Source organism: Suillus subalutaceus, assembly GCF_016647625.1.
Source record: "Suillus subalutaceus strain FC151 chromosome Unknown DFJ58scaffold_51, whole genome shotgun sequence".
Classification (NCBI taxonomy): domain Eukaryota; kingdom Fungi; phylum Basidiomycota; class Agaricomycetes; order Boletales; family Suillaceae; genus Suillus; species Suillus subalutaceus.
The window spans coordinates 175889-190097 of record NW_024540300.1 but is presented as its reverse complement, the minus strand read 5'-3'; the positions used below and the strand labels follow the sequence as shown (position 1 = coordinate 190097).

At 48.7% G+C, this 14209-nt stretch overlaps 3 protein-coding genes across 3 annotated transcripts; 2 read left to right on the top strand and 1 right to left on the bottom strand.

Moving 5' to 3' along the window:
- Window positions 1-4537: 4537 nt before the first annotated feature.
- Window positions 4538-6433, top strand: DFJ58DRAFT_727808 (acid protease; the record flags this gene model as incomplete). The annotated part of the gene is made up of 9 exons (XM_041385519.1): window positions 4538-4773; window positions 4833-4859; window positions 4907-4975; window positions 5025-5218; window positions 5276-5438; window positions 5512-5693; window positions 5746-5919; window positions 5971-6143; window positions 6197-6433. The coding sequence occupies 9 exons, from the start codon at window positions 4538-4540 to the stop codon at window positions 6431-6433; spliced, it is 1455 nt and encodes a 484-aa protein (XP_041244079.1).
- Window positions 6434-6772: 339 nt separating this feature from the next.
- DFJ58DRAFT_787651 (aspartic peptidase domain-containing protein) lies at window positions 6773-9035 on the top strand. The gene is made up of 11 exons (XM_041390115.1): window positions 6773-7019; window positions 7097-7167; window positions 7220-7246; window positions 7305-7373; window positions 7428-7621; window positions 7677-7824; window positions 7888-7943; window positions 7996-8082; window positions 8133-8300; window positions 8353-8522; window positions 8585-9035. Exons 1-11 carry the CDS (start codon window positions 6942-6944, stop codon window positions 8810-8812), a joined length of 1296 nt encoding a protein of 431 aa, XP_041244078.1. The 5' UTR covers window positions 6773-6941; the 3' UTR covers window positions 8813-9035.
- A 3013-nt stretch (window positions 9036-12048) lies between these two features.
- On the bottom strand, window positions 12049-13863 carry DFJ58DRAFT_376500 (uncharacterized protein). The gene is made up of 3 exons (XM_041380103.1): window positions 13369-13863; window positions 13028-13308; window positions 12049-12979 (listed from the first exon to the last, which is right to left on the bottom strand). Exons 1-3 carry the CDS (start codon window positions 13812-13814, stop codon window positions 12225-12227), a joined length of 1482 nt encoding a protein of 493 aa, XP_041244077.1. The 5' UTR covers window positions 13815-13863; the 3' UTR covers window positions 12049-12224.
- Window positions 13864-14209: the final 346 nt, after the last annotated feature.

The window sequence follows — 14209 nt, the reverse complement described above, 5'->3', positions numbered from 1 at the left end:
GTCTGCAACCAGTCTTGACTTCTTAAGGTCTGCAGCCACCAGTCTCGTCCTGGCTCGGTCTGCAGCCACTCTCGTCCTTCCTCGGTCTGCAGCCACTCTCGTCCTCCCTCGGCCTGCAGCCAGTCCCGTCCTCTCCATGTCTGCAGCCAGTCTCGTCCACCCTCGGTCTGTAGCCAGTCTCGTCCTTCCTCAGTCAGCAGCCAGTCTCGACCTCCCTCGGTCAGCAGCCACTCTCGTCCTTCCTCGGTCAGCAGCCACTCTCGCCCTTCATCGGTCAGCAGCCAGTCTTGACCTCCCTCCGTCTGCAGCCAGTAATTTCGACCTCCCTCCGTCTGCAGCCAGTCTCGTCCTCCCTCGGTCTGCAGCTAGTCTCGACCTCCCTCGGTCCGCAGCCAGTCTCGACCTCCCTCAGTCTGCAGCCAGTGATTTCGTTCTCCCTCGGTTTGTAGCCAGTCTCGTCCTCCATCGGTCTGCAGCCAGTCTCGTCCTCCCTCTGCCTGCAGCCAGTTTTGTCCTCCCTCGGTCTGCAGCCAGCCTCGTCCTCCATCGGTCTGCAGCCAGTCTCGTCCTGTCTCAGTCTGCAGCCACTCTCGCCCATCCGTGGTCTGCACCCAGGCACGCCCGTCCACGGTCTCCAGCCAATATTGTAAATCTAAAGCACGATCTCCCCGAAGCCATAGCATACAGATGAGAACCGACAGTGGCTCTGGTGGCCGAACAAGGAAGGATAGCGAAAATTTTAATCGATGGGGGTCCTCAGGTTGCATAGCTTGGCTCTGTTTCATCAGTTCTGAGAGCACATCCAAGAGGGCCGTGCTTTCCGTAACCTCCGTCATCAAGCGGAGAGACGAATGTGCGAGTAGAGAGTGGGGTGATGTGATATCGCATACTTGAGGGAGGCCGCAGTTTGAGGGGTCAGAAACGTAGTCGCGAACGGATGAGTGATAGATATTCACGGGGAGAGTGCTGTCTGTAGGGATATCCATGACAGACCGTAGCTGTATCAACGTTGTCTGCACATCCCTGCCCAAACCAGGGCCAGGGAGTGACGAGATTTGCGAGATGGGAAGAGGGTCTGCGAGGGCGGCGACGATGGACAGGTGCATGTAAGCCCGCTTGGCGTCGGCACACGTGGAGAGGATACAATCGTATAACTTAAACACCTCCGTTCCTGGTAGCAGCTCGCTCGTTAGCTTAGGCATCAGCTGTAACCTATCGCGGGGATCATCGTCTTCATCGTCGACAATGAACTTCATCATTGTAGACGCCACGATAAAACGTCTGCCCGCTCGAATCGCCAGCTTCGCAAGATCATCCTTCGATGGCTGAGGGAAATCAGTATGGCGACCTGCCAGCTCTGCGAAGGAATGCTGGAAGAAAATATAGATGTCTTTGTCAACATCGGCGCCGTCGAGCGAGATGGTGGTAGCAATACCCTCCCCAGAAGTTTTCACGGGTATTTCGCACAACAACGGCTGCACCTCCTTGTTCTGAAAGGCTTTGCAGATATGTGATTCCGAGCGACTCGTGAGTGAAATGTGTGTCACAGGTAGATCAGGCTCACGAAGAGCCTGTGCAAGGGAAAGGATAAGATCGATAAGCTCGGGTTCGGATGTGCATTCATCAAGGGCATCGACAACAAACGTCAGAGGAGGACACCCGCGCAATCTGAGTTGAAGATTTCGGAGAAGTTTGAGGAAGAGAGCCTCCATCTGGTCGCAGAGAGACTTGTCCGGGTCCAGTAGAGCAGGATCGTCACGGATAGCTCTGTTCACATCCTTCCGGATACTGGGAAAATTGGTGGCAAGCTGATAGACAAGAGTCACGAAAAAATACCCAGTCGTGCAACGTTTCGTGTGCTTGCGCGAGAAAAAGAATGTTCCCCCGAGCCGCCTTTCGACATTAGTCTGCTCTTTCACTTTTAGACCTCTCATCCTCTCAGCTACAGTGAACGCAACGGCAGACTTTCCGACGCCTGCCGTGCCATGCAACCAAATAAGTCGATTCTTCTCTGGGTCGTCTAGTACTTCGTATATATAGGTGAGGAGATCCACCCGGGTCCCTTCCAAACATTTCGGGTGGGGCTGACGTTCTCGGGAGTTGTATGCAGCACCGTTAACAGCAACCTGGGACAGCCTTGCCCATGTTCCTTCAAACGATGGAAGAACTGTCAAAAAGGTCAGAAAGCGAGGGATGGACAAGAGTGAGAAAAACCGACATCTTTCCTCACTCATTCACGAAGATTGTGATATGCGTGATGAAATGGAAAATTGAGAGCACTAATCGAGTGCGGTTAGAAATCATCTAGGTGAAATTTATCTCCAGGGACGACGTACGAAGATTTAAAGGATCTGTTGGAGTCAAAGTAAGTTGTCAACTTAGGTTCCCAAAGCGCAATGGAGATGGGATGGGATAAGTGGATGTTTCAATCTATGGAAAGCTTGCAGGAGGTCACGAGGTTGCTGTGCATGCTGTACTAAATGATACGTCTCCAGATGTGTTGAAGTAGAAATACTAGGAGAGATATTCTTGTTCCAGGATCTAGAATTCTAGGTACTGGTTTAGCAAATTTAATTGTCCGTCCCACGAAAGCTGAAGCTTGATTCATCTGACGGTCTGGTCTTAGTCATCTTGCTAGTTTCTCCTTTTTTCTCCTCTGCCCCAGGCGTGATTGTAAAGTTTAAACTCGAGATCGTCTTTGCTCAACAATGCCAAATATTCCTATGTAAAGCAGTCAGCAAATATATGCGACGCTCTACAATACATTGCTTTATAAATAACTTTCTCATCTGTTCACCGGTTCACTGATGCGAATTCCGTTTCGACTCCCACGTCAGATTCTTACCAGCAATATAATATTCGTCTCTACTCGTTTCTTGTGTCCGGCTGACGGTTCCCAGAGTCATATTCAGCACCCTTTCACAGCAACCTAGACTCTAGCCTTTCCCAAGTTCCTCCAGACTGTAGACATACATGCGAACGGCCTTCCGGTCAACACTATACATTCAGTCGTAGAGTCTCATTGGCTTTATATGTCATTTCTGGTGTCCGGCCGACGGTTCCCAAAGTCGTATTCAGCACCCTTTCACAGCAACCTAAACTCCAGCTTCTCCCAAGGATATACACGGGAACGGCCTTCCGGTCAACGCTATCCATCCAGTCCTGTTCGTGTAGAATCTCATTGGCTTTAGCCCAACACCTTTTGGTATGCCACCAAGATCGCCCTGAGTTTAGTACGGGTAGTATCTTGATTCTTCTTACATTTGACCGGCCTATCCCACATTCCCTATTTACCTGCGCCGTAATATCAGTTGTCAGTCACCGGTACCCACCTCCGTGTCTTTCTTGACGTACGATGAGCAAACCAAATAGGATCAGCATTTAATGTGGCCACAAGAGACGAATGCATGTCCGAAAGAACCACGCTAGACTGATGGGGGAAAGCGCTGGAACACAGTACAATGCATGTATGATGACATCTCAAAGTGAGCACGTGAAAACAAGATGCTATCCTGTCCCAGACGTCGAATGTGGCACTCTTGACAGCTCAAGGCATGACTTGCAAGGGTCCGCTGTTACCAGCACAGAAAGTGGTTGTCGTGGCAGAAACATCGCGGTGATGCATTAGTGGCTAATACAAGGGATCATGGTATGAGGGTATTTCCTAGCAAGTGGTCCGTTATCAAGATTAAGCACGCGTGGACGGGTGCAATAACTCTTGCGCAAAAATGACGAAAAGATTGCGAGAGATCTGAGGAAGCAATGAGCAAAAAAGCGATAGCGTTAACTACAGGTGGACATTGCTTACGTAATTGGACCGTGATGATCAACCCTCCTGATTGTCAGAAGAGGGAAATCATTTCAGGCACATCAGCATACGAACCTGACAGAACCTTCCTTCGATCGTGGAGTCGCGGACACGTGCAACAACTTATACATATAAGTATCCGATGCCAAGCTTAAATCATGACGGTGTTAACACAACAGTCAACTAGTAAATCAAGGTGGAAAAAGGATGCCTGCAGGCTGTGGGTTTATCAATTTCTATAACTCACTACTACTAGTACTAACGCTGTGCGCCTCAGCCTCATGGCAGTGCTGCCAAGTACTCTGGTTGCATGCTTGACGCGCTAATGTCACGGATCAATCTTTTTGAACTCCGGGGTATATGACTAGGTCTTTGTGTCGCGCTTAGGACTTCAGCCAGCAGTCGCGTTCTGAACTTCTGTCACTAACTTCAAATTTGTCAAGGCATTTGCAGTGCACCTTTAGCACGTTCAAGTTGGCGTCCAGCCCAGCATCGATACGGGTAGCCATTCTATGGGCCTCAGCTACTGGGACAACCTCGCTACTCGTGAGAGCTGCTCTGCGATGTCATGTGTACAGCCGTTCTTACAGTCCCACAGAGTGTCCGTGCTCTTAAATATACCATTCTGTGATTCTAGGCCATTCCCACCTTGCAGCTCTTCCCCATGATCAGTATTCTTTGTATCATAATCCGGGCCTTCTCCTAGTATTCCTTTGCTCAGCTCCTCTCATGACGCCTCTGTTATTGGCCATCAGTTTTGTTGTTTTACTCTCCACCATATCGGAGGTGGTTGGAACACCTCAGGGGCATACATCATCTGCCGGACAATTCATACCTTTGACACGGAGGACCCAGCCTTCACGGAATGTCTCAGAGTGGGCGGAGTATGCGAAGAACCTGCGGGACGCCACAATTGCGAAGTACTCTTCACAACTTAGTCAAAAGCGGGGAACGGGCGAGAACTTGTATGCTGAACTATCTAACCCGAGTGCACTGAAACCCGACACTAATCTTTGATGAAAAGGATGGTCAACCAGGGGTTGGACACAAAGTCTGTCGTGTATTCCACCTCTGTCCAAGCGTGCTCAATTCCTGCAGCTTTTACGGATCCCTGGATGTGGGTACACCACCTTACCCATTTGATGTGATTTTAGACACTGGATCCTCGTGCGTCGTCGACTTACGCGGCAACAGACCTATCTAACATTCTCCCCAGAGATATGTGGATTGCCTCGTCCGCATGCCAATCTACGTGTGAAGGAACGGGCAATTTTGACTCGGCAAAGTCCTCTACGTTTCAAAATATGAATAAGAGCTTTAGTGTAACCTACGAGAAAGGTTACGCAGCAGGTACCATTGGGCAAGATGTTGTTCAATTCGCTGGTTTCACGATCTCCGACCAAACATTCGGTAAATTTAACTATCTATTGTCATACAATTTGATTGTCCAATACTGACGCGTAACAGGGGTGGTGACAACTACCGCGACGAACTTCTTGCAAAATCCTGTCACCGGGATCTTGGGTCTCGCATGGCAGTCGCTCGCAGCCTCTGGTGCCATGCCATTTTGGCAGGCGCTTGCAAGTAATGGCCAATGGAGCCAACCCTTGATGGCTTTCCAGTTGACTCGGTAATCATATCCTTGTCATGTTCATTTACCCCAGGGACATTTACGGTGAATGATCTAGTTTTTTAAATGACAGTCAAGCTGGCAAACTAGAACCTGGGGGATCTTTTACAATGGGTGCGAGAGCAACTCATGACATTCCTGGCGTGTCTTACCTTCGTTTCCAGGATATACAAACGAGAGTTTATACACCGGAACGATTGACTATCAGGATCTTCCCGATGGACAAGCCTCGTACTGGCTTCAAACAAATTACTTGTGAGCTTCACTGCAATCTTACTTTGTTCGTGTCGCTCAAGCACCTTGAAAGCGATGACTGTGCAAGGAAAACCCATATCTTTGCCAGATGGCAGTGCGTCTTATGCTGTCATTGATACCGGTACGACACTCGTGGCAGGGCCTGCGGCTGAGATCGCAGCCATTTACGCCCAGATCCCTGGATCTCAGCCTGGGACGGGCAGCTGGGAGGGATTCTACAGTTACCGTAAGTACAACATATTTCTTTGGATTAAGGGGACCGAAACTCTATGAAAAGCCTGTGACACTGCTGTTGTGGTGGAGATCTCGTTTGGAGGGCCCAATTGGTCAGTGAGCTCCGGTGACTTCGCGTTCGCATCTACAGGCACCTCGAATGAATGCTATGGGGCATTTTATGCAATACCTACATCTGGTGAAACCCCTTCCTGGATCATGGGCGACACGTTCTTGGTATGTTCTCTTAGCGCGCATATCCATTTCTGATAATTAATGCCACGAGATAGAAAAACGTTTATTCAGTTTTCCGATACGATCCCCCGTCTGTCGGATTCGCGGCACTGTCTGAAATCGCACTCGCGATGAACGGCAAAGTTGGAGGAATACCTTCCGCTACTCTCGGTGCCAACTCGGCAATGTTTACTTTAGAGCCAAGCGCGGCGCCCCCAACACGCACTTCTAGCGCAGTTGCATTTGTCATTTCCGCTTTCTTCGCCACCTTGGTGTCATTTATACAAGCATAATGCTGCGGTTGTAGACTACTTACTAGTGCATTTACAGCCCCATCTACGCACAGCCTTCTTGGACTAATATGCAGGGGACGCTGTGCTTAGATCGTGTTCTCTGCTAGTTATTTTTATTGGATATTATTATATGATGTAATTGTACTACGGGCACGCATTGATTACCACTAGCACATAATGATTTATTGTAGCTGTTCGCCAGACAGGCTCGTGTGTTTCCACCGACTGTCGGGGCTGTCGCCACTTTCACAGCCTTTGAGAATGTCTGACCCGATTCGTACGGTGTACGTAATAACTTTCTTAAAATATAGGTACGCGGCCGTTAGCAATGTGGGAAGCTGTAGGTAGCTGCGGATGCGCAGCGCTGAGTGTACCACCAACATGTATTTCAGGGCAATTGGCTGGGTGGTATCCTACACATTCGTTCTCATTCTCCACTGGCTTGTGGTATCCCGGCTTGAACCTTCTCTGGTAACTTAACACTTAAAGCTGAGGCCTGAGTCTTAGCATGATACCATTAATTTTTCTTGCATCCCTCCTGGCGCTACCTGTGGATACCTTTGGAGCACCGACGGACGTAATCCCCGTTTCTGGTCAGACCATCCCCTTGTAAGAAGGAACCAATCTCCTCGAGATGTCAGCGAATGGGCTGCTTTGGCGAAGAGTCAGAGGGACAATTTGCTAGCAAAGTATGGCAGCTCGAAAGCACAGAAAAGAAGCACTGGTTACAATCTGTGCGTAGTATTGTAGCGGGAAATGCGTTTACTGAGTGCAACTTTTCTTCAGGATCGTCGACCAGGAGTATGATTCTAGGTAGGCGTTAGATATGTTCTCCAGTGTCCATGGCGCCCTAATTGAAGCATTCCCACAGCTACTATGGTTCATTGGCTATTGGTACACCTGCGGTATCCTTCGATGTCATATTAGACACGGGGTCTTCGTAAGCTCCAGTGCAGTTGACGTGTTGACATAATTTAGTAATGCATTATCGCAGTGATCTCTGGGTCGCTAGTTCTTCTTGTGGAACTTCATGCGGGACAGTTGCTACATACAACCCATCATCTTCATCAACTTTCGAGAATCTCACTACACCATTCGAGATAACATACGGCTCGGGTGCTGCAGCTGGCTATGTTGCACAGGACACAGTGCAAATGGCGGGATTCTCCGTTTCCAGTCAAGGTTTTGGTCAGAATCTCCTCTTACTGATAGGCTCGCTGGCGTTTACTTACGTGCATTACAGCTGTTGTGGACGAAGTGTCAACAAATATGCTAACATCACCGGTTTCTGGCTTGCTTGGTTTGGCATGGCAACCCTTGGCAAGTTCGGGTCAGATGCCGTTATGGCAGACTTTGGCCTCCAGTAATTCTGGGACTCAGCTCTCTTTGCTGTTCAGCTCACTCGGTGACAAGATTTGCTCTCTGAAACGAAGTGTATCACTGACATGGAACAGGTATACAAATGATTCCAGCGCCCAGGTTCTTGAGCCCGGAGGAGTCCTTAATATGGGTATGAAACGTTTCAGACCATGAAACATCTGCTCAAACAAAACTGCTCTTAGGTTACACAAACAGTAGTTTGTACACCGGCTCAATTGATTACATCGATATTCCCGGAACTCCCTCATATTGGTATATACCATTGACTAGTAAGTGTTTTACCAACTCGATAAAAAATCGCTCATTTATTCCAATCCAGGCGTAACTGTGCAGGGCAATTCCGTCTCTATTACTTCAGGAACAACTGCTGCTATCGACACTGGCACGACCAATATAGCCGGTCCGGCCAGCTCAGTTGAAGCCATCTATGCACAGATTTCCGGCTCACAACCAGCCACGGGTGAATGGGAAGGATATTATAGCTACCGTAAGCAAACCTCTTGAGCATCGCGAGGTCCAGTGGCTCAACGCTCAAACAGCATGCTCGACGACCGTAAACGTAGAATTCTCGTTCGGTGGTGCCACGTGGTCGATGAGCCCAGCAGATTTTGCCTTCACACAAACCAGTTCAACGGAATGCATTGGCGCATTCTTTGAAGCAACTACTGGTACTGGCTCCCCCACTTGGATCATCGGCGATGCTTTCCTGGTATGTGGCAATGATAAACGGGCTTTGAGTTCGTACTGAGCTTTTTTCCCTTGTTCCATTAGAAAAATGTGTATTCTGTCTTCCGCTACAACCCCGCTTCGATTGGCTTCGCCAGTCTCTCAAGTGTGGCAATCGCTGAAAATGGCGCTGGAGGCGCCGTCCCTTCCGCGACCATTGGTGTGGTGTCTGCAGCAGTCACCAACACAAGCGATGCCCCACGTAGACATGCACTGAGCGCATCATTGTCTACTCTTCTTTTCCTAGCTTTCTCCGCAGTGCTCCTCCTTTAATCTTGATGCCATCTGCATTCGCCTTCCTAATGAAGGACTTATCTTTATTGGACTAACGAACGCTCACAAATTTGGATCACACTCACTTGTAATTCATGTATCCGTATGATTTGATGGATAGTTGTTACTGGCTAGTTCTTTATGAGTTGTAGGTAGTAACCTGTTATGGACGGTGACTACATTAATCTATATACTGCAATCAATACCACGTCATTGCACATTAGTTTCATCAGAAGTCGTCAATAATATTATGCAAGGTAGGAGAGCGGCGGTGCCAGTGGGTGCGCACGAACAGAACAACCTGGACTTTCAAAGAATCCATACAGCTCCAAGACCTCTACGGTCCTGATGTCCCTCATTTTGTGAACAGAAGCTAGGCTCGTGACCGGCCTGGCGTGTACTACCACGGATGCTCGAGTGCATGGCATCTCAAAAAACGCGCGTAGGCAGAATGGTTACGAATCTTAAGTTGAATAAACAGAAGCCACGTCTTTGACGTGTGCAATGACGACGCGATCCTCTTGTATTTTCCGATGCGTTGCTAGGATAGAAAAATGCTCCAAAAGGCCGTCCAATGTGAAGTCAGGCAGCTCGAGGAGCATGCACGGACAAGCAAGAATGTCTGCCGAACGGGCTTTGCCAGCGCAGTGTCTAGTCCGTGGCGACCCAAAGCCCATCTGCCTTGATTCCACACGTGAAATAAATGTTCGAGTCCTGGGCCGGGCTAATACGCCTCCGTTTAACTTCCGTGACACTATGACGGAAATTGGAATGCCGCAGTTTGGAGTTCACAACTTCACCTACTTTCAATTTTATAGTGATACAAATATCGCGAATGTCCAAGCGCTCTCCAAGGAGCTCAAGACCGGAAATTTTGTTTCCCCATTCTTCTAGCATGCGAACAACCAGTGATGCCAGCAACCAGATAATAATCTTGAAGAGCCTGGTTCAATTAACTCTATTTTTTTTCACACAGCAGTGCGCCTAGATGGAGGATCGAATTAGATTCTGTATGCTCACTAGTGTTGTTGGCAAAACTACCGAGTTTTGCCAACCGGTTCGGCAAAACTGGTTGTGCCCGGTCCTCGGCAGAACTCACGCGAAAGGGGGGTGGCAAAACTTGGTAGAACTCCAGGATATCCAAGACTCGTGGAGATGTAATTTAGCTCTCTGATAATATAGTTTGAATTCAAGAGAACACGCAAAACGACGTCCCTAAAGTAAGATGGTGCATGCTGGAGGGCGCCCCCTCATATCACTGATCAACGATAATTTCGAGTGCCTGGAACGAGTTGACAACAGCTCCCATTGTTACTACTGTAAATGCAAACATTGCGGCGACACTGACAACTTATCAAGAGCGCACATTCTGTGATCTCGGCACAACACGATCTGGATTCTGCACAGCGGTGTAATCTCTTAGTTGACACATTTGAAACACTCGGCAAAATTCATGCAAACCTTCGCACTCACATGCACATTCGTGAAGAGATTGTTGAGACTCCACAGGATCTTAAAGCATCCTTCGCATGGGCACCTCCGCTCTCGACTGAGCCTCGCAATGCAGATGACCTTCTCACTGATCTAGAGAGTATACTCAGTGAAGAAGTTCAGAGCATTATTGAAGTGCTCGTGGGAAATTTTGATTTCGACCGTCGAGTTGGATCAGGTCGAACAACCACAGACTGTTCTAGATGAGATTGAGGTGGTTAATTACAATTGCGAGGGTGACAGCTGGGACGAGGCAACATTGATATTGATGTCATCATATGTAGGAATGTCATACATACAGTCTACATAACCTAGCTAAGCGCCTAGAGTTTTGCCAAGTTTTGCCGGTTTTGCCGGTTATAACCGGCAAAACTAAAGCCAAGTAGTTTTGCCCCCCACACTAATGCTCACCGCGCTGGCATGAATGCTGAGTTTGAACTTAGAGATCAAATTTTTGATGAGTAGCAGATATACGTGTCACTGGATGAGCATAAAAATGGCGAACAACAGAAAAACAAACAGACCCGCGCTTTAGCTTGACACCAGTCATACACTCGCACTTTTTGACGGTAAGAGTCAACTCACCGACCGTAGATCCAACTTATGACACCGATGGTCTAGATGAACTTCTTCACAGCCATTCTCCTGGCATTAACAATTATCAGTCCTCTTGGCGTGCAAGCCACGTCTGACTCAGAGAGTATCAGATTATGCAATTGGGCTCCATGCGGGTACTTGTGCGGGGGAGTCACCCAGTACACCGAAAGTTGCACCGACTCGAACGGCAACCCTAACACCCAGCGCTGTTGTGAGAATGTGTAGTGGTGTGGGGGAAGCATTGTGATACAAGCGAGGGGTCTGGAGGTATCGGCGATAAAACGCTTTATCAGAACACGTCCTGGGAGCCAAGTAGATTGCGTCCTTCCGCCCGAGGTATCAGGGTCTGAAAGAACAAGTTATTCCATGATACAGGCAATGGCCGAGAATCAAATATACAGTCAGAACAACAGCAGGTTATGCATAAAGGTAGGAGAGGTTCGACCAACCAGCCATCTCATAGCGCTGGAACTTACTGTGATATTGGTGTCGAGACTCGAAGGCTACCTGAAAATACCGAGGTTCAGAGTCACAGCTGGGGCCTCACCCACCTACTCCAATACATTTTCACTCATTTCTAGCTTGCCCTCCTCTTCAGCTTTTCCCGTGGTGAGTTAGGCTTGCGTGAATTGTTTGCAAACTCACTTATGCACCAATTTGAATGGTTCAAAGGCCGAGGTGTGTCAAAAAAATCTCGTTGATCGTTTGCGGGTTGACTGCACAGGGTAAATTTACATTCTCTCAGTACTGGAGGTGACACCCTTACCTGTGTAATATTGTCCAGGAATATCACTTGGTTCACCAATAACAGTGGCATTCGCAACTGTGAGTGGAAACAGTAATTAACATAGAAGCGCAAGGCGGAATGAATACCGTGACGACAAGGCGACATAGCGACCCGCTGTTTGCCGACCTCTGGTATGGGTCGACAGGACAAGTTGCAGATGTAGTGTCCCAGTAATGTAAGCGCATCTGCAGTGTTTATACATATCACCCCGATGACGGCTAAGGAGGAGTTCGGAATCCTCGTCTATCAATATGAAGTTGTAAGTTAGTTACCGGAGCAGGCAAATATTTCCTAAGCACCATGTAAATGTGAAGCAGAATTCGAAGTGATTACAATCCAGTTGTAAGGCATAGTGACTGTCACTATAAAGTATGATGCACAAGGTGTGGTATATGATACAGGACGGTGGAAACAGATACTTACTGTACAAATTTATTACCATATGAAGTGTCTTGATTGTTCGTGATATACCTTCAGTCATCGAATTCATCCACGCCGAACCCGCTTAAGTCCATTGCCATCACGGCATCCGTCTCATCAAAATCCATCGCATCGCTCGCATCCGTGGGTGGCAGCTCTAGAGCGTTGGCCCCGCCGTGCATCCTCATCCAAAAACGCCAAGCACGTCTCTATGCACCCTCTCCATCGCAGCGGAACTGCTCCACCCACGTCTACACCAGCGATGTGACGCTCCCATGTGAATCGCTCGGCAGCGTGCCTCACGAAGAATCGGCCCTTGTGCTCCGGGTTTGCACACCCGCCCGAGCCCTGCGATGGCCTCCGGCCATGCTTTCGAGGTTTGGGAGGGATACTATTGGACTTGAAAACACCGGGCACGTTCTCCGTCAATACCTCGCGTACATTTTCTGGCACGTTCCAAACGTCGGAAAGAGGGACCCCATAATATTCGCTGAGCACAGTCCGAGAGTTGTCGTCTTTCAGTGAGCAGAGTAACTTTCGATAACAGATCTCAATCAGTGGAGGTACGCCCGGAAGAAACGTCGTCAAGGGAGATACTGTGATCGCTCTCGATGAATTCGCCGCCGACTCCCTGTATTGTGAGAATATGCGAGTCATGGACCGCCGCTGAGACAGGATGTCGCGAGAGGCGGAGGGGACGCGAGCAAAGGACGGCTCGGCTAAGAAGGGATTTGGGTTGAGCTGTAACTTCAAGAGTTTCATGTCTCGCATCTCTGATGGAATGTAGGACAGGCGGTTCAGCGAGATATTCAGCTCCCTCAAGTTGATCAAATGACATATCTCCGGGGGGATATATGTCAACTGGTTCCCGCCTATAACTTGGTAAATATATAATAATGGGAAACACGAAAGAAACGCACGCAGACTCAACACAGTCAGATTTTCTAACTTGAAAAGCTCAGGAGGAAGATCGTGAATGTTGTTTCCAAAGAGGTAGAGTTGAAGCATATGTCGTTCCTTGCCCGAGTCTATAATGGACTTTGTCCGCTCGAATGAACGCACTCGGGACTCGAAAGCTGGCTCGGTCTTGACGCGTGACAAACTGCGTCCGGAGAATAGACTTTGCTCAGATAATTCCGTCGTATTGAAAAAACCCGCGAGATCGGCGACCGACGCAGGAATAGTTTTCAATGATAGATTACTGTATGCAAGATAAGACGCGTCAGAAGAGTGAGTTCTATGAAGCTGGGAAATACGGCACCTCAGGTCTATGTGCCCGTTACCTGTATCGAAGGGTTTACGCAACGCGTCGTCCCATAATCGCTCATCGCGATCAACGTAACGCGACGTGCTCGAGTCTAGAGAGAAGAGACTTGACGTTTCGTCGTGCAAGTAGTCTTTTTCTCCCAGCGAGCGAGAATAGACTGAGCTGCGGGACAATGGCGTTGGAGTAAGTGCGGGAGGTGTACTCGGGGGAGTATCTGCCTTCTTTTCCCGCTGTGGAGGGCGTTTGTTGGCTTTTGCCGATGCCGCGAACGGATGAGAGAAACCTAGACGCGTCTGGGGTGGGGAGTCTAGTATATACGGCTCATGCTGTGGACTCGAGGGCGGAGATGAGTCCAAGGGTGCTAACAACGGCGACGATGCCGGGGATGAATCTCGAGATGACGATGAATTCGATTCAAAATCCATGTCATAGTCTGTCATTTTCAGGTTCGGTTGATGTGGGGAAATAGATGGTCGTGTGCAAGTTGTGTGTCACTGTCAAAGCTTGTTGATTGCGTTTACCTTTTATAGGCACGCGTTTTAGGTCGTACGTAAATCTAATGCTCTGCCCAGTCGGAACGTAAACAGAACAACTACATTCTCATTGCATTTTCCATGTGCACGTATGTATGTGTTATTGTCAACGCGGACTCTGCATTTGATCGAACCTACTGGATAAGTCTTCCAAACTTCCGCTGCAAAAAATAGCTTTTAGAAGGGTTACTAATAGACTTTTCCAGCGTGTAGCAAAGGAGTCTACAGTTGACTCTGATCAGCACTTGCCGTACCAGCAGCAGCAGAAGCTCTCACCAATGCAGCGATAAACTGTTTCGTCA

Bases quoted from the DNA above. Each gene is read 5' to 3' on its own strand.
- DFJ58DRAFT_787651 (XM_041390115.1), top strand. From the start codon at position 6,942: ATGATACCATTAATTTTTCTTGCATCCCTCCTGGCGCTACCTGTGGAT. The intron at 7,020-7,096 runs GTTTCTGGTCAG...GCTTTGGCGAAG, and splicing joins CACCGACGGACGTAATCCCC to AGTCAGAGGGACAATTTGCT. The intron at 8,083-8,132 runs GTAAGTGTTTTA...ATTCCAATCCAG, and splicing joins TTGGTATATACCATTGACTA to GCGTAACTGTGCAGGGCAAT.
- DFJ58DRAFT_376500 (XM_041380103.1), bottom strand. From the start codon at position 13,814: ATGACAGACTATGACATGGATTTTGAATCGAATTCATCGTCATCTCGA. The intron at 13,309-13,368 runs GTGCCGTATTTC...TCTTGCATACAG, and splicing joins AACGGGCACATAGACCTGAG to TAATCTATCATTGAAAACTA. The intron at 12,980-13,027 runs GTGCGTTTCTTT...ACCAAGTTATAG, and splicing joins TCTGACTGTGTTGAGTCTGC to GCGGGAACCAGTTGACATAT.